Below are 27,889 nucleotides of genomic sequence, written 5' to 3' on the forward strand. Positions count from 1 at the left end.
TATTTGTGTATATATTACATATACATGTGAACATTTGTGTACATGTATATGTGTTCACAATATGTATAAACATTATATATGTATAATGTGTGTATCACATTTACATATTAAACATACACGATGTGCGTAATGTATATACACACATATTCATATACATTCTCTTAATTATATTTTGTTTTACTTGTATAGTCTAATTCTCATCCCATAAAGTTAAAATATAGTGATTGAGGAAAGAGGTCAATCATTATCCAGTAGATACTTTACATACAACAAATGCCCTTTTGCTTCATGACCAGCTTGATTCAAAGACTAAGGAAACTAGGGGGTAAGAAATGAAAATTAGAAGTAGGTAACATCTGTAAAATGGGGATAGTAATAGATTCTCCCTCACAGGATTGTTGTGAGGATCAAATGAGTTAACATATGTAAAGCCATCTGCCAATTTAAAGCACTATATAAATGCTAACTATTATTATTAATATAATATTAGTTGCCTATGGCTGTGTAAGGGTACTATAATACCTTAACCTCTACTGAAAAATAACCAGAACTAGTCACAGTTTTTACTCCAAGCAGATAACAGAGTTATGTTGAGGCAGGAAATAAAAATGTTGTTGGCAAAAGAGGTTATCTCAATGCCTTACAACTTTAAAGTAGAAATAGTACTATCAGAGACAAGAGAATATAAGGAAATGGGTTCTTGCATTTATGCTTCCCTTCTTCTACCACACATAGTTGGCCCTTTGCATTTTGAGCTTCAACATTCTAGTAAAAATAACTACAGGTGCAATTTATTTAGTATTTCTGTTTATTGTATGTAGTTCTAAGGTTTACCAAGCACTCTAAGACAACAGCCCCAGGAGAGCTAGATAGGAAGCATGTTATCCCTATTTCACATAAAAACTAACCGAGACTGGTGGTAAAAATAAAAGCTAATTGTATGAGCATCCTATCTGCCTGAAATAGGTCAGTTTGACTATGGTAGATTCTGAGATTTGGACATGGTTAGGTAGACAGAAAGTGGTAATGGATATTCAGAAGTGTAGCTATGATCTGGGGCTGAGATTTACTCTGTCCATGTTGAAGATCATGCCTTGCTGAGACGGGAACAGGTAATCATATATTCATTCTTTTGACAGACACATTTATTAAATACATATTCTGTTTCAGGCACTGTTAGGCACTTGGTATTCAAAGACAAAAACAAAATACTTCCTGCGGCTTAGAAGCTGACGTTCTATTGGGGAAACAACGTGCACATGCAAAACTGTAAACAAAAAAACAGACGAAGTAATTTCTGGAGTAAGGGCACTAATAGCTGGGGGATGGGAGGGAGATAAGGATTAATTTCCTCTAGGATGTAATACTTGAGCTCATCTTTGAAAGAAACTAGAGATTTTAAGAGGCAGAGGCAAGGAGGCCTATTTAGAGTAGTAGAAGCTTTGCCGGTTTCTTCCCAAGTTTTTTTTCGTTTTGGATTTAAGTGACACTGCAATCATTCTGAGGTATGGCAGGAAATTCTGTAAACTTCCTCCTCTAAACACTTGGGATGCTTGCTCTCAGATTTGTCTCTTAGAGATGGGTCTAGAAGGCTTCTGGTAATAGGATTTTGGTCTGGCAACCTGAAAACCTCTCTTTTCAGTAGTAACAATTGTTAACTTTTATTGTTAAAGCCCTTAACTTCCAAAATCCATCCCAGTGGAAAGGCATTTCCCTTGACAAAGGTTGAGGAACAACTATTCATTGAAATTTTCTCTATCAGTCTTGCTTTGTAGTAATTAATTTAGCAATATTTATTCAGCATTTATTGTGTGCAATGAATGAAGAGAAGACCATAATATTGGTCATGACTTAAAATTTAAGTTGATTTTTTTTCATTGCTAAATTGAATAGTATTGGAAACTATTTGATTTTGAAATCCATGAAATTAAAATGATTTATGTTTAAAATGAGATATTTCATAAATATTGTTGTATTTAATATGAAGAAGAAATTATTTCCTAGTGTTAGCTCACTAAGAATAGAAATTCCTGTAACTTATAATTGATTTTTTACGTCTTGATCAGAAGAATGTCATACTATTGGTTAATCTTGATTTTAACTTGTAAAATTCAAGGTTTCATTTTTTAATAAGTGCTAATTACCTGTAATGAAACTTATGCGTCTGGCTTAATTAACAGTTAACTTTCCTTTTGAAATTGAATTGTAAACAGAGGATAATTCTTGAATTTATTTCTTCACAATTTCTTGGCTTTCTGTCTTTAGCTATGAAAATATATACATTGTAGTATCTCAGTGATCAGAAAACTGTTCTTTATTCTTCTCTTCCTTCTAAAAAGTTTATTCCCATGGACCTTGCTTCCTCTTAAGTAACCCTATTCAAGCATATGGTTAATCTACAAAAAATATTATATTGGGTTTCTTCTGTCATGAATAATCATATTATTTTTCCTAAGTTAATTGGCCTTGATTATTAGTTTTAATGCATTTAATTTACTGTCACATAGGTTTTAATTAGAGAACTTTCTTTGAGGATTTAATATTTTTACTTAAATTTGTGAGCTAGCAATTCTGTTAAAAAAAATTGTGGGCTTTTGATTTTAGCAGTTAAAAGTTTATTCTGATCTGGAATAAAATTTTAAGTTGTAGATTGTTAAAAATTACGTAGAACATTATCCACCTATTTCTACATCATCTGCTCATGCCTTTTTTATGACCATTATCTGTGCCTTAGCATTATCTTTAAATTTTCTTCTTTCTTTGTTCCATCTGATTAAAAATTATTTCTATTGTTTTCGGCTCCCAGATCTGTTGGATATTTTCTTATTGGGGGACAAAAGGGAATTTAAAATTATAGAGTAATTTTAAAAATGTATATAAATTATCTACTTGGAACTATAAACTGATTACAGTATATAGACAGTATAAAATATTATACATATGGTAGGTGTGTATACTATTCTTGGGTATGTATCATTCATTTTTTAACTAATGCTTTTTATATTCCATAATATCTCAATGTTTTTGATTACATAAACAATGAAATAAGATATACAAGGTTAAATAAGATCATATTTCTTGAGTAAAACCAATAAAATTAGAAATCTTTTGTGTACTGCCTATATGAATTTATTCAGCTATTGAAATTCAGTTTATATACACCATAAAATTTAAAACTTGGCATTATTTGTAAATGTTAAAATGTTTAAGAAATTTTTTCTTAAAGCACCTAATCTGCATCATTTATGGGCTATTTTATTTTTTCTTCTTTATTGTTCTGCATTACATTTCTTTTAGTGATTTGCCTGAGAATAGCACATAAAAATTAAAATTATGTAACATTTAAAAAAATAACTCTAATGTGGACTTCAGAAGAGAAAGACTTTTGTCTAGTTAATAACTTTTTAAAAATAGACATTAACATTTTACTTCTGTGTAAAATATAACCATAGAAATTTACCTACTCCAGATTTATTAAATTCTATACAACTTAATTACTTAGTCTTGAGAGCTGTTTTCATAAAATGTTCACTTATATCTCACTTGTTTCCTTTTCCCCCCCTTATCTAAAGACCAAGACATTTGGAGGAGGTGGTGGTAATGCTAGAAGTAATCTCAACATGAGTACGGGAGGGAGTCGAAACAGGGAAGTTTTCCAGAAAGAAAAGATAACAAAACCTGAAGGAAAATATGAAGGTGTCTATCGAGAGCTGGTAAGGCAGAAGAAATACAAAAAACTTCAATGTCTTTTGCTTTACAGGTAGATAAGAGCATTAAAAAATAAATTTCATGTAATTTTCTAAATGATTTTTTTCTGTTTATGCACACCTGTAATTACTTTATTAATGGCAGTATTCAGAACATAATGGTCATATGCTGCTATAACTCCAAAAAATTTTATTAAAAGATTACTAAAAATTTAACAAATACAAGTTAATCAATTTCTTTGAAAAATAATTTATTGGCTGTCTTTTTTTAAGTAGCATTTTTTTTTGTCTCAGTAATATAATTGTGAAACTAATTGATAAAGTATTTTTCAAGTTCTTGTACTTCTAAGTACAACAGGATAGGAACTGTACCAGTAATTTTATTGTTATAGGAAACACCTAAGTAAGAAAATCCCCTCTACTAATGTAGGTTGGTACCATGAGTAGAACTGCAAAACGATTCTTGTAGAATGTGAGACTTTAGTTGATGTTGAAAAAAAGTCAGGGAAGCAAGAGGTAGAGATGAGGTGAGGGACAATTCCAGACATAAGGGACAGCAAATGAAAATATCTTGTTGAGGAACAACAGAGAGTCCACTGTCCCTGGATCACAGAATATGTGGAGGAGGGTAAGGTAGGAAGGGATCAGGTTATGAAAGGCTTTGAAAGCCAAACAGGATTTTATATATTTGATACTGGAGGCAATAGGGAGCCACTTGAGTTTATTGAATGGAGGTTTGGGGGGAGGGAGAGAATGAAATGGTCAGATCTGAACTTTAGGCAGATCACTCTGACAGCTCAGTAGACGATGGACTGGAATAGGGAAGAGACTTGAGACAGGGAGACCAACCAGAAGGCAATTGCAGTTGTCTAGCTGTGAAGTAATTGCGCCTGCATGAGGGTGGTGGCAGTGTCAGAGTAGAGAATGGGATATGTATGGGAGATGTTATGAAGATAAAATGGACAGGCAATGGAATGTGGGATGTGGGGTGCTAAAGAGGGAAGTTGAAGATGCCACCTAGACTGCAAGCCAGGGTTATTGGGAAGGCAGTGGTGCCCTTAACAGTAATAGAAGAGTTAGGAAGAGGAGAGAGTTTTAGGGGAAAGTTAATGCGTTCAGTGTTGAACAGTTTAAAATATCCACCAGGCAACCAGCTCAGTATGTCCCATAAGGCATTTGGAAATGGGATACTAGAGGTCAGGAGAGAGGTTAGGACTGGATAAGGAGATGTGAGATTTGGATTCATATAGCTACCATGACTGCCAAGAAAAATAGTATGAGAAAAGAGACTGACCCCCAAGACAGAGCTTTAGGGAACACTCATGTTTAGTGGGTATAATCTGGATCTAGGAAGATCCAGGAAAGGAGTCTGAGCAAGAATGGTCAGACTGGTGTGAGAAGACTCAGGAGAGAGTAGTGTCATGAAAATCTAGAAAGAAGAAGGTCACAAGAAGACAGTGATTGACAGTGTCAGAGACTACAGAGAGGTCAAGAAAGAAAAGAGTCTATAGCTATTCTTAAAGATGTTCTTTTTTCTTAAGCATTTAATTTTTATTTTTTCTCAATTACAAGTAAACAAGAAATGTAACATTTGTTTTTTCAAAATTTTGAGTTCCAAATTCTTTCCATCCCCTTCTCACCCTTGACAAGGCAAGCATTTTGAGATAGATTATACATCTGCAGTCATACAAAACATTTTCATACTGGCCATGTTGCAAAAGAAAACACAGAGTGAAAAAATGAGAATTAGAATGAAAGTAAAATAAGTATGTTTCAATCTGTATTTAGATACCATCAATCAGTTCTTTCTCTGGAGTTGGATAACATTTTTCATCATAAGTCCTTTAGAATTGTTTTGGACCATTGTATTGCTGAGAATAGCTAAGTTGTTCACAGTTGATTATTGTATAGTATTGTTACTGTGTACAATGTTCTCCTGTTTCTGCTTGTTTCACTTTATATTAGTTCTTGTCAGTCTTTGTAAGTTTTTCTGAAAGCATGTTGTTCATCATTTCTCATAGCACAATAGTATTCCATCGCAATCATATACCCTAACTTGGAGTTCCAAATCGCTTTCCAGAATGCTTAGATCAGTTCATATCTCCACCAACAGTTCGTTAATGTCCCTGTTTTTCTACATCCTCTCCAACATTTGTCATTTTCCTTTTCTGTCATATTATCCAATCTGATACATATGAGGAGGTACCTTAGAGTTGTTTTAATTTGTATTACTCTGACAAAGAATGATTTAGAGCTTTTTTTTCATATAACTATATATAGTTTTGATTTCTTCTTCTAAAAGCTGTCTGTTCATATCTTTTGACTATTTATCAGTTGGAAAATTACTTGTATTCTTATAAATTTAACTCAGTTGTCTATATATTTGAGAAATGAGGCGTTTATTAGAGAAACTTGTTGTGAATTTTTTTTCCCTGTTTGCATCTTTCCTTATCTTGGCTACATTGGTTTTGTTTTTGCAAAACCTTTTTAATTTGATGTAATCAGAATACTCCATTTTATTTCCTGTAATGCTCTCTACCTCTTGTTTGGTCATAAAGTTTTCCTTATCCATAAATCTGATAAGAGAAATATTCCGTGCTTCCTCAATTTGTTTATGATACCACCTTCCATGTCTAAGTCATCCATTTTGACCTTACCTCAGTATATGATGTGAGCAGTTAGGTCTATACTTAATTTCTGCCAAATTGCTTTCCAGTTTTCCCAGCAATTTTTGTTTTTGTTTTGCACTGAGTATGGTGACTTTATTGATGGCACACAATTGAGGACTCTATGCCTCCCTTCTACTATCAAGGTACTTTAGGGCAAAGATGTGAATGGGGTATGGGATCTCCAGTATAGGAAGGTAAGTTAGGGATGTGGTATCTCTAGTGGTGGAACTCCTCTTTTGGCTGGGGATGAAGAACCATGTTTTTCCACTTTGCTCCCTGGAGGCCATGAAGATCTTGAGGTCTACTATGCAGTTTCTATAACCAATCTCATTCTCGTACTAGGAAATGAGCTTGAAAAAATGGTCTTTAAGGGTGATGCCAGTGCCAGCATCAAAGGTAGAAGAGTGAATATCGCTGATTAAGTCACAGAATACAACCTGGTCTTCTGAGCAGCCCAAGATGCCCTTCAAGGGGACCTCTGATACTTGCTTCACCACTTTCTTGATATCATATTTGGCAGGTTTCTACAGGTGGCAGATCAGATCCACAACAGATATATTTGAAGTAGAAACACAGAATGCGATGCCTGTAAGTTTCACATTCAGCTCAGACTTTGCCTACAGCATTAACAGCACCAGTGGAAACAGGGATGATGTTTTGGGCAGCACCATGCTCATCTCACCACAACGCCCCAGAGGGGCTGTCTTCTGTCTTCTAAGTAGTAGTCATGTCATGGAATGTGATCATAAGTCCTTCCACAACTCTAGAGTTGTCAAGAATGACCTTGACCAAGGGAGCAAGGCATTTGGTAGTACAGGTGGCATTACTGAAAATATTAAGGGAATTATTGTATTTCTCCAATTCATTCCCATCCAGAACATAGGGGCATCAGCAGAATGCACAGAGATAATGACCTGCATAGCTCAATCTTTCAAGTGAACCTTGGTCCTTTCCATGATGTTAATGTACTGATGGACTCTGTAACATACTCGGCTCCCTGGTATTGCCATTTAATATTGTTGGGATCCTGCTCCTGGAAAATGGTAGTGGCTTTTCCACTGAATACAAATCATCCCATCATAATCATCTCACGCTCATGCTCTATGTCTATTTATACTCCTTCTAATTACCTTAACAATAATAATAAAAATTCTTAGGAGTTATGATTATCATCTTCGCATGTAGAAATATAAACATTTTTACCTTATTGATTCCCTTATAATTTCTCTTTCGTATTTACTTTTTTATGCTTCTCTTGAGTCTTGTATTTGAAAGTCATATTTTCCATTCAGCTGTAGTATTTTCATCAGGAATGCTTGAACATCCTCTGTTTCATTTTATGTCCATTTTTGCTCCCCTGAAGGATTATACTCAGTTTTACTGGATAGGTTATATTTGTTTGTAATACTAGTTCCTTTGCCTTCTGCAATATCATATTCCTAGCCCTTTGATCTTTTAATGTGTAAGCTGCTAAATCTTGTGTGATCCTGACTATGTCTCCATGTTATTTGAATTGTTTCTTTCTGAGTGCTTTTAGTATTTTCTTCTTACCCTGGGAGCTCTGGAATTTGGATGTAATATTCCTGGGAGTTTACATTATGGATCTCTTTCAGGAGGTGATTTGTGGATTGTTTCAGTTTCTGTTTTACCCTCTGATTCTAGAATATCATGGCAGTTTTCCTTGATAATTTTTTGAAGTATGTCTAGGCTGTTTTTGATCATGGATTTCAGGTAGTCTAATAATTCTTTTTTTAAAAAAATTAATTTATTTTGATTTATCAACAATCACTTCCATAAGCTTTTGAGTTTTAAAATTTTCTTCCCCTCCCTCCTATTTCCCTTCCCAAAATGGTGCACAATCTGATATAGGCTATACATTCCTATTAAACATATTTTCACATTAGTCATGTTGTAAGGAAGAATTAGAACCACTAGAAGGCACCACAAGAAAGAGGAAACAAAATAGAACAGAAAACAAAAAAAGAGCAAATAGTATGCTTCGCTCTGCATTCAAACTCCATAGTTCTTTCTTTGGATGTGAATATCATTTTCCATCTTGAGACTTTTGGAGATGTCTTAGATCCTTGCATTGCTGAGAAGGGCTAAATCTATTAAAGACAGTCATCCCATAATGGAAAGCAGTTTGGCAGAAATTAAGTATAGACCTAACTGCTCACATCATATATTGAGGTAAGGTCGAAGTGTATGACTTAGACATGGAAGGTGGTATCATAAGCAAATTGAGGAAGCATAGAATATTTTTCCTGTCAGATTTATGGATAAGGGAAAACTTTATGACCAAACAAGAGGTAGAGAGCATTACAGGAAATAAAATGGAGTATTCTGATTACATCAAATTAAAAAGGTTTTGCTGTTACTATGCACAACATTCTCTTGATTCTGCTCACTTCACTCAGCTTTAATCCGTACAAGTCTTTCCAGGTTTTTCTGAAATCTCCCGGCTCATCATTAGAGCACAATAGTATTCCATTACATTCATATACCACAACTTGTTTAGCCATTTCCCAATTGATGGGCATCCCCTCAATTTCCAGTTCTTCGCTACCACAAAAAAGAGCTGCTATAAATATTTTTGTACATGTGGGTCTTTTTCCCATTTGTACAATCTCTTTGGCAGTACAGCCCTAGAAGTGCTATTGCTGGGTCAAAGGGTATGCACATTTTTGTAGCCCTTTGGGGATAGTTCCAAATTGCTCTCCCAAATGGCTGGCTCATTTCACAACTCCACCAACAATGCATTAGTGTTTCAATTTTTCCACATCTTCTCCAGCATTTATCATTTTCCTGGCTTGTCATGTTGGCCAATCTGATAGGTATGATGTGGTACCTCACAGTTGTTTTGATTTGCATTTCTCTGATCAGTAGTGGTTTAGAGCATTTTTAGGGTGATTATAGATAGCTTTAGTTTATTCATCTGAGAAGTGTCTGTTCATATACTTTGACTATTTGTCAATTGAGGAATGACTTGTATTCTTATAAATTTGATTTAGTTCCCTATGTATTTTAGAAATGAGGCCCTTATCAGAGGTACTGGTTGTAAAAATTCTTCCCCAGTTTTCTGCTTCCCTCCTAATCTTGGTTGCATTGGCTTTGTTTGTGCAAAAACTTTTAAATTTAATGTAATCAAAATTTCCATTTTGCATTTCATAATGTTCTCTATCCTGTTTGGTCATGAATTCTTCTGTTCTCTGTAAATCTGACAGGTAAACTATTCCTTGCTCTCCCAGTTTGCTTGTAGTATCAACCTTTATATCTAAATCATGAACCCATTTTGACTTTATTTTGATATATATGGTATGAGATTTTTGGTCTATGCCTAGTTTCTGTCATGCTCTTTTCCAGTTTTTCCAGCAGTTTTTGTCAAATAGTGAGTTCTTATCCCAGAAGGTGGGGTCTTAGGTTTTATCAAATAGTAGATTACTATAGTAATGTCTTGCATACCTATTGTATTCCACTGATCTACCACTCTTTTCTGTTTCAAATAGTTTTGATGATTACTGCTTTATAATACAATTGAAGATCTGGAATGGCTAGGCCACCTTCCCCTGCATTTCTTTTCATTAGTTCCCTTGATATTGTGGACTTTTCGTTATTCCAAATGAATCTTGTTATCATTTTTCTAGCTGTATAAAATAATTTTTTGGTAGTTTGATTGATATGTCACTGAATAAGTAAATTAGCTTAGTAAAATTGTCATTTCTATTGTGTACATGTCTAGGCTGTTTTTGGTCATGGATTCCAGGTGGTCCAATAATTCTTAAATGATCTCTCCTCAATCTGTTTTCCAGGTCAGTTGTTTTTCCAATGAAATATTTCACATTTTCTTCAACTTTTTTTATTATTTTGACTTTGTTTTATTATTATTTGGTGTCTGGTGGAGTCATCAGCTTTCACTTACCTGATTTTACTTTTTAAGGAATTATTTTCTTCAGTGAGCTTTTGTACCTCATTTTCCGTTTGGCCAATTCTATTTCTTAAGGAGTTCTTATCTTGAGTGAATTTTTCTACCTCTTTTTTCATTTGTCCAATTCTGCTTTTTAAAGTGTTCTTCTCTTCAGTTGATTTTTGTTCCTCTTTTACCATTTGGTCAATTCTTTTTTTAAAAGGTGTTATTTCCTTCACTATTTTTTTTGTCTTCTTTTACCAGACCATTGACTATCTTTTCATAATTTTCCTTCATCACAGTCTTTTCTTTTTACCAATTTTTCCTTTACCTTTCTTATTTGATTTAAAAAGTCCTTTTTGAAATACTGTACAGGATTGCGCATGTATAACCTGTATCTGATTGCTTACCTTATGAGGAAGCAGGGAGGGAGGGATAAATCATTAAAAAAAAAGTTAAAAATTATTTTAACATGTAATTTGAGAAAACTAAAATATATATTTTTTAAATCCTTTTTGTGTTCTGGGAATTCTTTTGGGGCCTGTGACCAATTTACATTTTTCTTTGAAGCTTTGCATGTAGCTGCTTTGGCATTGTTGTCTTCATAGTACTTTCTATGGTCAGGTTACTTTTTGTTGTTTGTTCATATTTCCAGCCTATTTCTTGGCTCTTAAATTTATTTTACAATTGGGCTCTGCTCTCAAGTTATAAGTTATAAGAAACTGTCATAAGTTTCAGGCTTTTCTTCCTGCTTTTTTCAGAGCTATTTCTGGAGGTCTGTAGGTTTTCTGTTCTTCTAATGTAGTTATGATCACTGCTCTCCTGGCTCTCTCTGGTCTTTACCCAAGAAGGAACCTTGTTCCTCAGTAGCCACTAGTACTAGCACTCCTTCTGACCCTGGGACTAAACCAGCTTTCCTCACTCCTACAGTCACAATTGTTAGTGCTCACCTCTCTCTTGGAATTGAGATTAGGATCCTTACTCCTCTGTTGGTGACCACAAGCACTCCTTTTCTCCCTGGAACCAAAATCTAAGCCCTTGCTCCTCTCCAGCTGCAAATATTATCACTCCCTTTGTTCCTGGGACTGTGACCTGGAACTGTGTATGGGCAGTGCTACAGGGTCCTGAATACAGTGCCAGCAAAGGATCTCCTGCAATTTCTTTTCAACCATTTGTCTGCTACCACCATGGACTATGGGCTGAGATCTCCAGAACCTGCTTCTGAGGCCAGTGCAGCCACCCCCAAGGCATGGCACTGCCTGCACTGTACATCTGCAGCCTGCCACCACCCTGGTGAGACAGGCCTTTCCTGCTGACCTCCAGGTTGTCTTGGGTGGGACCTTTTGTTGGTTCTGCAGCTCTAGAAATTGATTTGAGGCATTATTTTAGAGTTGTTTAGAGGGGAATTTGAGAGAGCTTGGCTCTTGGTGTTGTACTCTGCTATCTGAGCTCTACCTCCCTCCTTAAAGATATTCTTTAGGGATATTTATCTAAACAAACAAACAAAAAATCCCAGTTTGAATTGAAAAAAAAAACTTATTCAGAATTTTAATGTTATTTTTAGGACATTACCTTCCTAATTTATGGGAAAGCAGCTAATACTCAATGTTGTAATGATTAAGAACATAGCTTTCTACATACTTCTCTTTTGATAAGATAATTCTTCTTACTTAGGCTCTGAGCATACTAGGTAAACATGTAAAACTATGGAAACAGGTTGAAATAATTTAAATTTAAGTATTGAATGGATATAGCCTTCAGTTATCTTTATCTGTAAACACAAGGTTTGCCACTAACCATTCAGATAGCAAGTTTTTTGCCCTACACCATTAGTAGGAAAAAACACCTAATTATTAAAAAAAAAAAATTTTAGTGGCAAGGTAGGTGTCTTAAATATCTGGGAAATCACTCCTTTTTTTCTTTCAAAAAAATTGAAAGGCTTTTTTTTTAAAGTTTATATAAGCTATACCGTGTGTTATTGTAAGAACTCATTTCAATCCAGTGAACATTAAGCATTGTGTTATGTGGTAGGGTCCAAAGTTAGACATGATATTGGTTACAATATAATATGTGATATGTAGATATGGTATAGATTAGATATGATTTAGAACCTACTATCAAGAAGCTATATTCTCTTAAAATACTATTACAAGGTAATTCATAAGTGTATCAGTTGGATAAAAATAGTGTTTTCTGTGGTTTGAGAGGGGAAATGTAATTGAGGACTGACAAGGTAAAGAAGGTTTATTGAAGGAGGTGGTATTTTAGATTTTAAAGAATAGGTAAGAATTCATCAGGCAAAAAAACCGTAGTGGGGGAGGTGGAAAGAGAGAATCACGTAAATTCTATCAATAAAAAGATAGCTGTCTAGTTCATCTGGAGCATAGATCGTGTGGAGAGAATAATATGAAAAAAGGCTACAAAGTAAAAGTATTACCTGATCATGGAGGCCCTTTGAATTCTAGACATAGAAGTTTGACCTTTACCCAGTGTACAATAGGGAGGTATTGAAGAATTTGGAATGAAAGTTACTTGATTAGCATCTGCGCATAAAGAAGATGAATCGTACAAAAGTGTGAAGGACATTTTGGACTGAGGCAAGCAGAAGTGGAAATACTCATTAGGATGATTTTGTAGTAATTCAGGTGAATACTAATGAATGTCTGTGCTGAGGTAGTGACTATGGAAGGAGAGAAATATGAAGGATATTGTGGAGGTATAACTGATAGGACTTAGAACTGAGTATATCTGAACAATGGAGAGAGAAAAATCACTAATATACCAAAATTTAAAATATGGAGACAGGATAAATGGGGGAGTTACCAGCAGAAAATCAAGTCAGAGGAGATGAATCTTTTGGAGATAAGGTCATAAACTCCATCTTGAATATATTTTATATTACAGTTAATGTTGCTTAGTCAATTACTAGAGTATTTATCTTGCTTTAAAATGTGAAAGATGTGGATAATTTCATGTTTTAAAATTATTTTCTAAGTATATTTCAAACTGTTATTTTTTTTTGGTAGGACTTCCAACAGTATTACTATCAGAAATGATAACACTTTAAAATAATTTGAGTACCATAGCATATGTTAAAACAAAAACAAACCAAACTTAAAATTTTAAGTTTTCTTTTTGTGCATTTCACATAATATCTATAGTGACAAGTTATTCCTGATATATTAGTTATTAGACTTAGTGAAATATTTGTAGCTTTTACATTTACCAAAGGTAGAATTTACTGTGAGGTAAGATGCTTTTGTAATATTGATGAATTGTAGAGTAATATAGATGAATTTGTATCATAGTTCGTACCTAATTTATTTCACTGATCCCGGTATTCTTTTGAGGCCCTGTAAGGTCTCTCTGTACTTCAAGGATTGTTTAAGAGAAGTGCCTACTTGAACTGTTATCAATTAATATTAATAAGTACTCATGGCACTCAAAAGTCGCGTGAATTCTAATCATAAATGAATTAGGACAACCTTACAAAGCAGCATTAACCTATGGGCCTAGAATCTACAACCTTAAGAGAACTCAGTTTGTGGAACTCTTAACATTTTTTTGGAGAAGAAAACAGGAGACATGTTTTGGGAACATATTGGGGCATGTGTTACAAGAAGCATTGGAAGTGATAGTATAAAAGATGAGGGCAGCAAGGAGGTGCAGTGGATAGAGTGCCAGGCCTGAAGTCAGGAAGACTCATCTTCCTGTCTTGAAATCTGGCCTCAGACAGTACTAGCTATGTCACCCCAGGCAAGTCACTTAACCCCGTTTGCCTCGATTTCCTCATTTTTAAAATGAAGTGGAGGAAGAAATGGCAAACCACTCCAGTATCTTTACCAAGAAAACCCCAAATGGGGTTAAGAAGAGTCACACATGACTGAAAACAGCTACTGAACATCAATAATATAAAAGATGGAACTAATGTTGACTTGGAGGTGTATCTCAGTAGGAAGATCAGGAGCCAGTAAATAGCTCCTTTCTTTTCCCTTTTGGGAATGGAGAAGAAAGAGAGAAGAGGACTAAAAATGAAGAGGCATGCTGCTATTACCATTGTTGTAATTTAAGTATTTGCTAAGTAGAACTCAGGTTATTTGAGCCAGTGAGTAGATAAAAGTAAACTCCTGCTGTGAACAAGCCTGACTGCTGTTGGTCATTGATCCCTGTTGTACCTGCTTCATGATATTAGGAGAGTGTAACATCTATTGGTGGTGTTTTAGAGCTAGAGTTTGTCAGTTGTTGGATGTGGTGATATCTGAGTGAAATTTCTAACCTGCATGGGGACAAAAGAAATTTTAAGTTGAAACTCCTTAGCTTGAGTGCTTGGGTCAAGCTAACTAAGTCTTGTTTCTTCTATCCTTGCTTTCCCATCTAACTCCCAACCAAAAGCTTCCAGTTCCATTACAGCATTTGTTTTCTCCTCAACCTCACCCCTACTTCATGTTGTGAGTTGATAGTGAATTGAACTGATTATGCTTAAGGAAATTTCTGTGTAGTCACCATCTGGAGCAACCTTTATGAATTGTTTTTCTTTTGCTCCAGAAATTTTGGAATGACTGTAATAGAGGAATGTGCAATGTGAACCCATCATACGGACTTGAGAATAATGTCAAGAGATTCAGGTCGAATTGATTGCAGGCAAATGTGGAGAAGGACAAAAGAATACAGAGCAAAGGAATAATAAAATTTGTTGAGTTATTGCTTCCATATTGCAATGATTGACACACCTCTGTTTTCTAGTGGAATGCTACTATCTATAGGATTATTTCCTTCTTAGTCTGGACGAAGAAGTATAAATGATGGCACATAGATTGTTCATTAAGTAATGTACTATTTATTGTCTAAAATATTTTCAAATTAGACATGCTGTCATTTAACAAGTTTACTTTTTTGTGTGAAACTTTTGTTTAGAAAGCCAAGGAAAAAATACCATCTCTCTCTCTTTTTTTTGGTGGGGGGGGCCTTTTGCTCAGTATTAAATGAGAGCAAATATTTTATAAATTATTTTCTGTGAATATTTTTTCAGCCTGAAATAAAATTTTTCATTAGATATCAGTATTAAAGTCATGCCATGCTTTTTAATGGAATTGCAATTCTAATTTATTTGTTACTTCTTTGTATGTTTTTTTTTGTTCTAGGTTGATGAAAAGGCTCTGAAGCACATAACAGAAATGGGTTTCAGTAAAGAAGCATCCAGGCAGGCCCTTATGGATAATGGCAATAACTTAGAAGCAGCATTAAATGTTCTTCTCAGTAGCAATAAGCAGAAACCTGTTTTGGGTCCACCAATGAGAGGTATTATTTTTATAAAGCAATTTATCAGATCATGCTATTTATTTTTCAGAAGAATATACTATATTTAAGAAGTTAGAAATTTACTTTTCCTTTCAGTCTCAGGGGATGTGTCTTCTTCCTCTTTATCAGTACCCTTGATCTGATCTGTTGGACTGAAATCATCTAATCCTCCTATTGGACTATTCCTCAGGCTTGTAGAACCTGTACAACTCCCTGGGATCAGTAATATGTGAGAGTAATGAATTATTGACCAATTCTACCTAATGGTTTAACAATAACACCACCAGCTACTATGATAAGTGGTAACTCAATAGGAGAGTCTTTATTGGCCCCAAACTCCCAGCATCTGAAGAGGTCGTGTGGATTATTGGCAAGCATGCTAGATTTGAACTTTGGGTTTCAGAGTCATTGGCTCTGTGCCTTTACCTCTTTGGGCCCATTGTTCTTTTTTTTTTTTGGCTAGGCAATCAGGGTTAAGTGACTTGCCGAAGGTCACACAGCTAGTTAAGTATTAAGTGTCAAGTGTCTGAGGCCAGATTTGAACTTAGGTCCTCCTGACTCCAAGGCCAGAGCTCTATCCACTGTGCCACCTAGCTGCCCCCCATTGTTCATTTTGTAAAGAAATGGGATTGGACCTGGTGCTTTGTAGGGTCTCTTCCAGCTTAGACTCTATATCCCAAGGCAAATACATCTTGTGGCCATTAGTAGAAAAGGAATAAAAGGAGAGAGATATGTTGGGAAGTAGCAAGGTAAGAACAGGAAAAAAAAAACCCCAACAACAATAGATGATGTAACTTGTTCTCAAGCTTTATCTTCAGTCTGTGCAGAAAAAAGACAGTGGGAAGAGATCATGATTCTAGGGTCAGAGATTTACAGCTGGAATGGACCTTAGAGGTCAGGTACTTCAACCCCTCTACATCATGATTTACAAGTGAAGAATAGTCCAAGAGGTTAAGTGACTACCCATAGTCACTTAGGTGAGTTGAGAATTGAATCCTGTGTTTGACTCTAAAGCCAATATTCTTTCCACTGTACTGTTCTGTCTCTCTCAAGACAGTCTCCCAGTCATATGCTCCCCTTTTTATCCTTTTTACTTGTTAGTTATTATCTTCTTTGTAACATTAAAAGTTTATACTGAAATTGGCCATTTGACTTTATTCATACTTTATTTGTCTCTGTGAATATGCTTGAGAAGAAGGGCCACTACTTGACTCACCTTTATTTCACATATTTTCTTGTAATGAGGCATTATCTTAACCCATTAGATTCCATCAGCTTTTTCCACAGCCTTTGTCTTATGTTAGATCCAAATAGGTTAAGTTCCTTTTTTAAAAAATAATAATGTACCATCACTTCTCAACTCCTGAAATATCTTGTTCTTAATTTTACTCCTTCTCTCATTTAACATCTTCAGTATATTCCTCTTAGCGCCTCCCTTCTGCCCTCAAACATACCATCATTTCTCTTATGGAAAAATAAATTGCTCATTCATGCTGCCCATTATAGCTACTGTCCTCTTTCTCTCTTTCCTTTGACTGTCATACTTCTTAAAAAGATTAATCTGTAGTCTCTGTCTTTATTTCCTCCTTCCTCATTCCCTTCTTAGTCACTTGTAAATTCTTTCACTTCATCCCATTGAAATCTATCTCTTAAAACTTCTCAAATGACCTTAGATACGTATATGCCTAGATCTTTTCTCAGTCTTTATTTTTCTTGCTCTCTTTGCAAAACTGACACTTGAGCACTCCCATCATTCTTAGAACTTGCTCTTTCCTTGCCTGACTTCATCTTATTCTATACAAATTCTTTTTTAGTCCCTCTGACAGCTCTTTTTCTGCATCTTCCTCTCTGTTCTTTTCTTTAGCCCATCTATGGGGTGTCCAGTGGATTTAGTCTTCTTCCTCTTTCTCCTAGCTTTTCTCCTTTAGAAAACTCACCTTCTCTCACCTCTACTTACACAGTCTCAGAAAGGTAAGTTATTTCAGTGTCTGTATGTAGTCAGTTGAGTTGACCATGGAAACATTATCAGAACTGGCTTGGGGATGGTAAAGACTTTTCTTTGGTATCGAGAATTTCCAGTGAGGAGATTTCCTCTACCAAAGCATATCTGGAGCTGTTCTACAACTTGTAGTTTTAGCAGATTGCCTAGGATAATGAGAGAGATTACATGTGTTAGCCCAGGGTTATAGCCAATTTGGAATAGAGTTCTTTCAGATTCTGAGAGTAGCTCTTTTTCTACTATACCTCCTCTCAATATATATTGATAAGGTAAGGGATGTCCTAAAAGCTGATAAAACTGTTGTGACTGCAAAATACCTAGATGTTGATATATTCTTCCATCTTCAGTTTAATGGCAGATTTGTTACTGATGATACTGACCTAACTAGCTGAATGTATATGGGGATCCTACAAAAGAGATCTTTTCTCAGGGAAAGATTATACCGCATTGGACTATTCAGCTGTTTATGGTGCCTGTCATTGACAAAACCCTTAGTTTAAGGAGGTCTATGCTAGAGGGTACTTGTTCAGTTTTTTTATGTAATAGTTTCTCACTCATTGGCCATATCAATTTTCTTTATGGCATCTCTCAGAAGAATGAGAGAAGAAGCTCCTGGATATTTTGAAGAACTCTAGCATCTGCTGTGGGTTCACTTTCAGGGATCTGGAGCCAAATAAACCCACTTATTAAAGGACCAAAGCCAGTGAACACTTTGGCAAAGACAACTCCCAATGGAAAATACTTAGAAAATTTATTTATTGAAAGGCTTTCCCCCTGAATTTTTTGGTTTAGGATACAGAATAGATTTTAAAACTCTGAGGGAAAGGGCCCTTATCCTAATACCTATTGTCTTCTTTCATATTTTGGTTAGTTGTAGATACTCTTGCCAAATGAACTGATTTTTGGTTTGGAATGATCAGATCTAATGATCTGATTTTTAGTTTAGTTTAGAACAGTAAATTGCACTTTATTCTCTTTCTGTTGTGATCATCATTATGGTAGATAGAGTGAGCACAGGTTATTCCTGTAATTGCCTAGAGTTGAGTAGACAGCACTGTCCATTAAATGATGCTTTAAGATTAAACATATGTGTCCCACCACCCATCCTCAAATTCTTAACTGCACCATTGACTTTCCCATTAAAAAGAAGCAAAGATGGGGAGAAAAAGATTTTTTTAAAAATGTAAGTAGAGAAGAGCACTGTTTTTCTAAATATCATCTGTGGGGAAAATGTTCCTAGGGGAAAAATGCCTCTCTCAGACACTGAGAAAGAATATACTAGATATACTATCTTGCTTATAGACAGCTATCTTGTTTGTAGACTATAGTGGAGGTGATACATTCTCTTAAAACAGTTCAATTTCCTTGGCTTTTATATATTGTTCATGATTTAAAAAACATCTTTTTAAAATCTGTAGGCAAAGGAAAAGGCAGGGGACGAGGAAGATGTGAAGATGAAGAGGAATTAGGAAATTCCAGGCCATCTGCACCCAGCACGTTATTTGATTTCTTGGAGTCGAAAATGGGGTCTTTAAACATAGAAGGTAGGTAAAATTTAAAATAAAAAACTTAAAAACCACACCTTTTGGGGGATTATTCAAACAAAGATAGTTTAAAGAAGTGTGATTACATATAACCATATTCCAGCAGTTTTCATGAATATGTGTGGCCACCCTGATGGTGAATGATTGTTTCTGTACTTTGTTAGGTTGATCTCCAGAAAGCAGATATAGCCTGTCACTGGGACTCTCAGTCCTTTGTGTTGTTCCAACATGGCAAAACTAAAACCTTTTAGACTTTGCCTCATATTTTATAGAAATAAATTGAGGCCATTCCCTGAGTTTTTTCTTCTTCCTTCTTCATCTCACATCACTCAGATGTTTTCCCCAATTATCTCCTTCTGACTCCCATCTGACATGAAGAGGTGGCCCTTCTCTTTGTCAAGACAATCCCCTCTACACGTTTCCTTGCTCTCTTCCCCTACCATCCTCCCCAATAGATTGCCTCCACTTATTGCCTTCACCCTGTCTCTAATTTCCAATCTCTTTTTACTGATTCCTTTCTTTCTGCCTGTGAACACTTCCATGTGTCCCTCATCCCTAACCTTCACTTGTTTCTACCATTCTTATTAACTATCATCCTATATCTTTACTTCCCTTTAGTTAAACTCCTTGAGAAGCCCATCTACATGGGTACTTCTGCTTCTTCTTTTGTCACTTCTAAACTCTGCAATTTGGCTTCGAACTTCATCATTCAACTGAAATTTCTGTCTTTAAAGTTATCAGTGATCTCTTAGTTACTAGTTTTAATGATCATTTCTCCTCTTTTTTCTCTCTCTTTAGTCTTTGACACTGTTATTCTCTTTTTTCCAGATGTTCTCTTTTTAGGTTTTCATGACAGTTTTCTCCCCTGTTTTTCCTACCTGTCTTACTGCTTCTTCTCTGTCTCCTTTGTTTTATCCTGGTTCAGGTCACTCCCACTACCCATAGATATTCCTCATGGCTCCAGAAGAAAGTTGGTAATATGAAGGTCATCTGCATAGAGATAACTGAATCCTTTGTTTAATGATCTCATCAGCTCCAAAAGATTTAGTTATCATCTCTATGTGGATGATTTTCAGATTGCCTGTGCTTCTCCTGTATTTCAGTCATACATTCCCAACTGCCTTTTGAACATCTTCAAATGGTTATCCAGTAGGAATTCCAAAGTCAGCATATATCCAAAGCAAAACTCATTTACTACCTCCTGCCCCATCTTCCCTCCCCCAACACACCCCTCTTTTGAACTTTCTTACTGAAAAAGTCATCACCATCCCCCCGTTCTTGTGGGCTCACAACTTCAGTGTCTTACTCACCTCCTCCTTTGAACTCACCGTACATATCCAATTTGTTGTGAAATCTTGTTTCTATCTTCACAGAATCTCTCATATGTAACCTTTACTTACAGAGCACCACCCTAGTATAGGTCCCTAACATGTCAACTGTTGCTCCCCTACCCTTAAATTTCTCCATTTCAATCCATCTTCCACTCAGCTACCAAAGCGATTTTCACAAAGCACAAATTTGTCCATGTCACAACCCCATACCTCACCACCTCACTACCCCTCCAAAATCCAGTTGCTCCTTATTACCTCCAGGATCAAGTATAAAGTCATCTGTTTGGCATTGTGTTGTTCCTGGCACATGATGTTCTCCTAACCCCATTAAGGGGCAATCATCAAGTTAGTTATTATAGAATGTGGACTCAGTTACCAAGAATACAGGTTTCTGAGGCAATAGTGCAGAAAAAGCATGAAGCATTCAAATCAGAAGTGGAAGCTAGCATCAGAGCTCAATATTTAAGAAAATATTGTGGCCTTGAGAAAGTCAGGAGGGTGGAGTACTAGACTCTTTTCATTAAGAATACATTATTATTCAAGCAGGCTGGCTTATTGCACTTTGAACACTTGTCTTATCTCCAGAAACTAAACTCCTCCACAATTTCTAGCTTCTTAGAAGTTTCTTCTCCCTCTTCCGGCCTGCAGTCTCATCTCAGTGCTGCCTCCACAGCGCTAGCCAGGGGGCACTAAGTCCTCCTATACTCTTTAATAACATATGAATAAGACGAATAATACATTCAAAATATAGGTGAATTAAAGTTTTTAAAGAACTTCGATTTTTTAAAAGAACTATCAATGTGAAGGTTGTTGCTTAGCTAGAATAAGAATACTAAATTGTGAGGTAGCCTTTGAGAAGGCAACACGCATGTCATGTTGGGCATCTAATATGCTTTGATTGTTTTGGGGGGTTTTTTTGGATTATTTTGATTATTTTGGGGGGGTGAGGCAATCAGGGTTAAGTGACTCACGCAAGGTCACATAGCTAGTAAGTGTGTGAGGTCAGATTTGAACTCAGAAAAATGAGTTTATTTGACTTCAGGCCTGGCACTCTACCCACTGTGCTGTCTCCTTTTATTAAACCTTTCTCTAGATAAAAGGGAATGTGATATACCTTCCTAATTCCCAGGTCTGTGGGTCTAGTTTCCCAGTGCCTTAGTTGGAAGCGTTGATTAGAGGCAAATAACCAAAAGAGGAAAAAAAATACACCTTGTATTCAAGGCTCATCTTAAAGGTGGAGGTTGGATCAGGCAGGTGCATAGCTGTATTTCCATCTTTGGGTCCTCTTCTTGGTGTGGCCCTTGGAAGTGAAGTGGCTTGATTTGCAGAGCACGGAAGATGGGGGCATGCCCTTTAGGTTCTGTGGGATTTTATAGAGAGGTGTTTTTTTTTTTATTAATTTATGTTAAACTTAAATACACCATAACAAAATAAAAAGAAACATATTATAAACTTAAATACAAAATTTTTAAAAATTGCCATGTGCACAGCAGATTGTAAGAGAGGATTCAAAATATACAGCAATAAATTTCCATTTCAAGAAAGCCTGTATAATAAATACTACACATTGTGTTCCAAGCTGTACATCTTTTCTTTGCTTTTTTTGTAGGTTTTCTTTTGTTCTCTGCTGTTCTTCCTCCCTCCCTTCCCCAAGCAGGCTACAGTTAAGCACAGATATGTTTTATACGCCCGCGCACACACACACACACACACACACACACACACACACATACGTACACGTGTGCGCGCCTGTGCACTGTGCTCTCATGTATTTTTAACTTTCTCCTGAGTTTTGAGTTCTACTTCTCCCTGTTTCTCCAAGTTTGTCCCAACCAAGATTTCTCTGATATGTGTTCTATTTCATAATCTCACTTCAGTTTCATTAGAACTTTGCATATTATTAAGGGACTATATCACATTAAAATATCGTTTGTTAAATCTTTGATTCCCTCTTCTTATTTATTTCTCCTCTCCTCACTCTTCCCCTCCCACCCCCATTCCCCATTCATTCATTTAATTATTGCTTCTGCCCCATTGGTAGCTACTTAGTTATTTGTAGAGTCCATATAACATATGGTCTCTGGACATCATACTTGTTAGTCTTTAGTTTCTTCAGTTTTATTTCCACAAAAATCTTTGCCTCTAAACTTCCTTTTATTACTTTTCTTTTTCCCATGAAGAAATCTCAGTTCTATTACCAGGGCTCTCTATGTTCAAGTTTGATGTTGGAGTGACATAAGGCACTTGCACATCGTCGAACAGTTAACAAAAGGAGATTTACTTTGCCCTTACAAAGTAGGGATATGCAACAAGCATACACTGATATTTAGGCTCTCTAGGTGTGGCCTCCCACCTCTCCATATAGAAACACATTTGGTTTTCAGGGAACGTTATAGGGAAGGACATGGTGACTCATGTAGTGTCCAGAAATCCACCAAGTCAGAGGACTCTTAATAGCTGACACTTTTTATGCCTTTTGGTGACTAGGAGGCTGAATCAGGGAAGTCAGGCCTGGGTACAGCTTTATAAGCCATAGACAACTTTTCTTCTTTTTGGCCATGGTGGTCCTATCACATCCCACTTCATGTTGCTAATTGTTTCAGTTATCTTATATTTATTGTGACTTTGAAGTTGCCTAACCTCCTAGCCCACTTGCTCAAATAGCATTGAGATCAAAGCTAAGAACAGGGGCTGTTACAACTTCTGTGCCAGCAGCACTCTGATTTCAACAAGAAGCCCTTGTTCATAGAAATGAATAATCTAAAAAACACCAACACATTGAAAATAGTGTCAAAATTTATTAAAATTACTTGTGATTATAGATATATTCCAATCTAGTTGCTTTATAGAAATACCATAATCCTAAGCTAACATCTTTATTAGATAGATTGACTTCTAAATGGGCAAGAAGTTGTGACCACATTTGTTATATAGAACTTTTGTTTTAATAAAATTTTTATTTCTAAAATAGCAGCATATATTACTGTATAGGCTTTTATCTGAGACAGGACAAAATCTTGTCATATAACTTAGGTCATTACTGATACTTGCTCAAAATAAGATTTAATACGTGCATATTAAACATATTTCTTACACCAATTTGTTGAATGAATTCGCTGGATGAATAAATAACTTGCCCAGGTTATTTTAATCTGTAATTTTAAATCAGGTTTTAGACAGTTGTATATTTCTTAGTAACATTTCTATGATTAGAATGGCAACTGACACCATAAATTCTGAAACTGACTCTTCTTAGTACTTTTTGCCCCTTCTGAGGTTTTAAATTACTACAAAAAACCCATGAAAAATGCATGTTGTATGGATAAAAAAGAATCAGTAATTGTGTAAGCACTTAATGCACTCATCTCTACTGCATGTTTTGGCAAGTTTTATTCTGTGTTTGCTTTGTTGGAGGAAAGGCATTATTTGTGGTCAGTAAAGTGGAACCCTGCCATTCTAGGAGCTATTTTTTGTTCTTATCGGCCACAAAAATCACTCGTGGTAAGAGCGTTGTCTGCCACCCATTATACTGTGTTTAGTTATTTCTAGAAATAAACACTTTAGATCATCAACAGCATAATAATACTTGTTGGTTCCTGAATGAGGGACAAAGGTAATGTTCTAATCATTTTACCATAACTTTGGATTCCTGTTATCTACCTGTAGAGCCTTCCATTTACTGCCTTGATTGGCAGTCATTTGTGGCCTTGGAGGCTCTGCCAAAATTATCTAAAGGATATAGAAATGAATGTCCTTAGAGTGAGAACTTTTGTTTTTGAAAGCATTAAATTTGTATATTTTAAAAACTTGGGTGGTATAGACATTTTTGGCCCTCAGCTCCTTCAGAAAGGAAGGTAAAATCATTGTTTTTTAGGGACAGCCATTTTTGTTGCTCAGGTTAGTGGAGTTTCACTGTCTTGTTCTGTTCCAACCTCACAGTTATTCTCTGAATGGGCATACTGGGCCTAGTGTTTCTTTTAAGTATATAGTGTATAGGAAAGGTTTTGATACTCATTTGGGAAATGGAAATTATTGTAGTAGGGTGAAACAGAATTACATCAAAGAAGTATTAATGGACATTTAATTGCATGTCAGGGCTGAACACTAAACAGAATATATGTTTTATTCAGGATGTGCTTGCATAGAAACGAATCTAAAGAATAAGAGGAACAAAGTTTTACATTTATTTTCTTTTGATACTCAGCAGTACTGATTAACCTTATGTGCAGAACAGTATATTCAGTGTATTGGGGAAAGAGAGAGGCAGAATCATAGACCTTGCCTTAAAGAAATTTGCAGTGCGGTTGACTTGATAAGGCAGAAAAATGCATGCTCATAAACTGCCTTTTCCTATTAAATGTAAACATGTCTGTGTTATCTAAATAAAAGTAGGTCCTCAGTGGAATCTAGATCAGAATGTGGTGGCATTAGTCAGGTAAATACTGACACAAAGAATGACTATTGTAAGAACTTTGTTAGAAGAACACAAGGTCATTTCATTAAGTAGTTTTGAAAGTTTACTATACTCAGCAACCAAAATATAGATTGTTCTTTGATCTTTGGCTTGCTATTTTACAGTGTTACAATTCCAAGGATTAAACTCTATGAAGAAGTAAATGCTTTATGATCCTAACCTTCCATCTCCAAGTAGTTATACTGACTTATGCTGACATTTGAATAAGATTTTTTTAAAAAAAGGCACAAAGAGTCAAACCTTATAATGGATTTACACGTAGGTATATTATGATTACAAATCAGTCTCTTTATTTCTCCTTGGCACATTCTCTGTTGAAAGGGTAGCAGGTTACTCTGTGGCTCCCAGATACATTCTGCTTTTGTCATTCTTTTGCCCTTCTTTTGTTAGTCCCAGCAATGCTCTGTATTGCCTGCATAGTTTGTTAGGCTGGTTGTAATGAGGAGAAAACAACTAACTGGTTCACAGTATCATAGGATTGTAGATTTAAAGCTCACAGGGACTTTGGCTGTTTGATATCAATGCAGTTTGCTCTTTTGGAGCTATGTTTTCATGTAATCAGAATTTGGAAGCAGTGAAAATAATGACTAATCTTCTTGCTTATGTTGAGGCACATTTTATTTTGTCACTGTTGCAAGACTTTTATGCTTATTGAAGAGAACTTAGGCTCTAAAAATAACTTACTGAGTGGCACAAAAAAGTATGGCTTCTTTTCCAACAGAATTCCAGAAAGCTTTTAAGGTTGGTCTACTATAATATTTAATGTTTACTACCTTCTGCCCAACAAAGGGAACTGAGAAGTCTTTCTTTCCATTTGGCAAATGCTAAATTATCGTTAAGTTGTATTCTTATTTATAAAATCACCCTTGTTTGCAGTCTCTTATGGTATTGTTGATATTAGAAGTGATTCTCAGCCAGTCATGTGATGGGGGCTGGGGTTGAAAATTTTGTTTCTTAAGTCTTATATTTAAAGCATAAATGATACAAGGAGAAAATTGTGTTTTTGACTTTATTCATTTTAAAAAAGAGCTACTGAATTGTGAGATTTTATCTGAGTTAATGCAGCCCTGAATAGGTCATTTAATGACTTCAGAATTTCTGGGCTAAGACAGACATGCTGGAAAAAAAAATCTCTTGAGGATGAATTTCTTTGTGGCAACTAAGTGGCATACTGGATTGAGCACTGGGTCTGGAGTCTGGGAGACCTGAGTTTAGATTTACCTCATATTTCTCAACTATAATATGGGAATAATAATAACATCTACCTTCTACGGTTGTTGTAATAATCAAAAGAAATAATTTTTGTAAAGCATTTAGCATAGTGCCTGGTATGCAGTAGTACTTAGTAAATACTTATTTCCTTTTTCTCTTCTCTTCTCTAGCTAGTTGGAGCATTGTACTACTAACCAATTTGGTTTCAGAACAAATGGTTTTGTTCTATCAGAATTAATGGTATTTTATCAATTTATTTTTACAAATTTTTTTTTAACATTTTGGTCAAAGCCAATTATTCTCATCTACTTTTCTTCAAGTCTTTAATATCTGATTTTTACTACCCTTTTTCATATTTAACTTTAAATGTATTGCCATTTTCATCTGAATTTCTAAAAATAGAGCTTGGACTGCAGAATTATACAATCTTGCAGTTGGAAGGGACTTCAGAAGCTTTGTACTTCCTTTATGACGTGATATATAACTGTTTAATCTTTGTCTGAAGATCTCTAGGGACAGAGAACCTGCTACTTTTTGCAGCTGACTATTCCACTTTGGATAGATCTTATTCTTAGGAAGGTTTTCCTTACATCGTGGCCAAATATCTATGTCTAAAACTTCTATATATTGTCTCTAGTTTTTTCTTCTGGGGCCAAGCAGAAAAGTCTTACCTCTCTTTCACATGACAGCCCTTCAGATACTTAATGAAAGCTTTCATGTCTCTGGCTAATTTTTCTCTTTCCTAGGCTGGCTACTCCTAGTTCCTTTAGTCACGTCTTATTTGACATGAACTTAAGGCCTTTAATATCATCACTGCCTTATTTTGGATGTTCTCCAAATTTGTTCTAAAATGTGATGCCTAGGAACTGACCTTGAAAGAGCACATTAGGGCTAATTACTTCCCTAATTTTGGACGTTATGCTTCTTGTAATGCAGCCTAATATTATACATTAGCTTCTTTGGCAAGTATATCATACTATTTACTCATTGAGGTTAGAATCTACTAAAACACCCAAATCTTTTTTATATGAGCTGATATCCAAGACATACTTCTCCCTTCTTGTACATGGGAAGATGATTTTTTTAACTCAGATGTAATATTTTACATTTAGTCTTGTTAGATTTTCTCTTAATTTGATTGAAGCCAACATTCTAGCTTATGAAAGGGCTTTTGTTTGTTGACTCTTTCATCCAGCATCATAACTATCTCTTCTGGCTTTGTTATTTGCAAGTTTAATTAAGCATATTACTTATGTCTTTACCTGAGTCATTAATAAAAATGTTAAATCACGTAGGGTGAAGGACAGATTGCTAGTACATTCAACTAGAGGCTAGAAGTTGACATTGGACCATAAAAGCTTACATTAGGTAAAGACGTTTGCATAATAAAGTCGGTGAAGACTTCTTGAAGGAGGTGGCATGTGAGCTGGGTTTTGAAGAATGGAAAGAATTTCAGCCTGTGGAAATGGGGCCTGATGGGGAGATAAGAAGAAGGTGGACTGTGTTGAAAACAGGGTCAGAGGGGAGTCAAACTATTTATCATTATAGATTTATTCAGATATAGTTGCTGTACATAAACATCAGACTCTAAACCAGCATCTTTGGTTAGTTGGGTAGATTAATTTCCAAACAGGCAGGAAGTTGACAACATTATAGAACTTTTGATTTAATCATATTTTTGTATCTATAATAGCAAGTACATGTCACTGTATGGGCTTTTATCTGAGACAAGACAAAAATGTGTTATATAA

General features: G+C 35.5%; 1 protein-coding gene across 3 annotated transcripts in view; it reads left to right on the forward strand.

Annotated features, from left to right (window-relative positions):
* Window positions 1-27,889, forward strand: part of TDRD3 (tudor domain containing 3) — a 196,667-nt gene that overhangs the window by 91,468 nt on the left and 77,310 nt on the right. For all 3 annotated transcript variants that reach the window (XM_078147647.1, XM_021006397.2, XM_078147646.1), the window contains exons 8-10: window positions 3,573-3,713; window positions 15,422-15,578; window positions 18,996-19,121. In XM_078147647.1, the coding sequence (XP_078003773.1) occupies window positions 3,573-3,713; window positions 15,422-15,578; window positions 18,996-19,121 (424 nt within the window). The remainder of the gene's footprint in view (window positions 1-3,572; window positions 3,714-15,421; window positions 15,579-18,995; window positions 19,122-27,889) is intronic.

The sequence above is a fragment of the Phascolarctos cinereus genome, unplaced genomic scaffold, assembly GCF_003287225.1.
Source record: "Phascolarctos cinereus isolate Bilbo 61053 unplaced genomic scaffold, phaCin_HiC Scaffold_7;HRSCAF=346, whole genome shotgun sequence".
Classification (NCBI taxonomy): Eukaryota; Metazoa; Chordata; class Mammalia; order Diprotodontia; family Phascolarctidae; genus Phascolarctos; species Phascolarctos cinereus.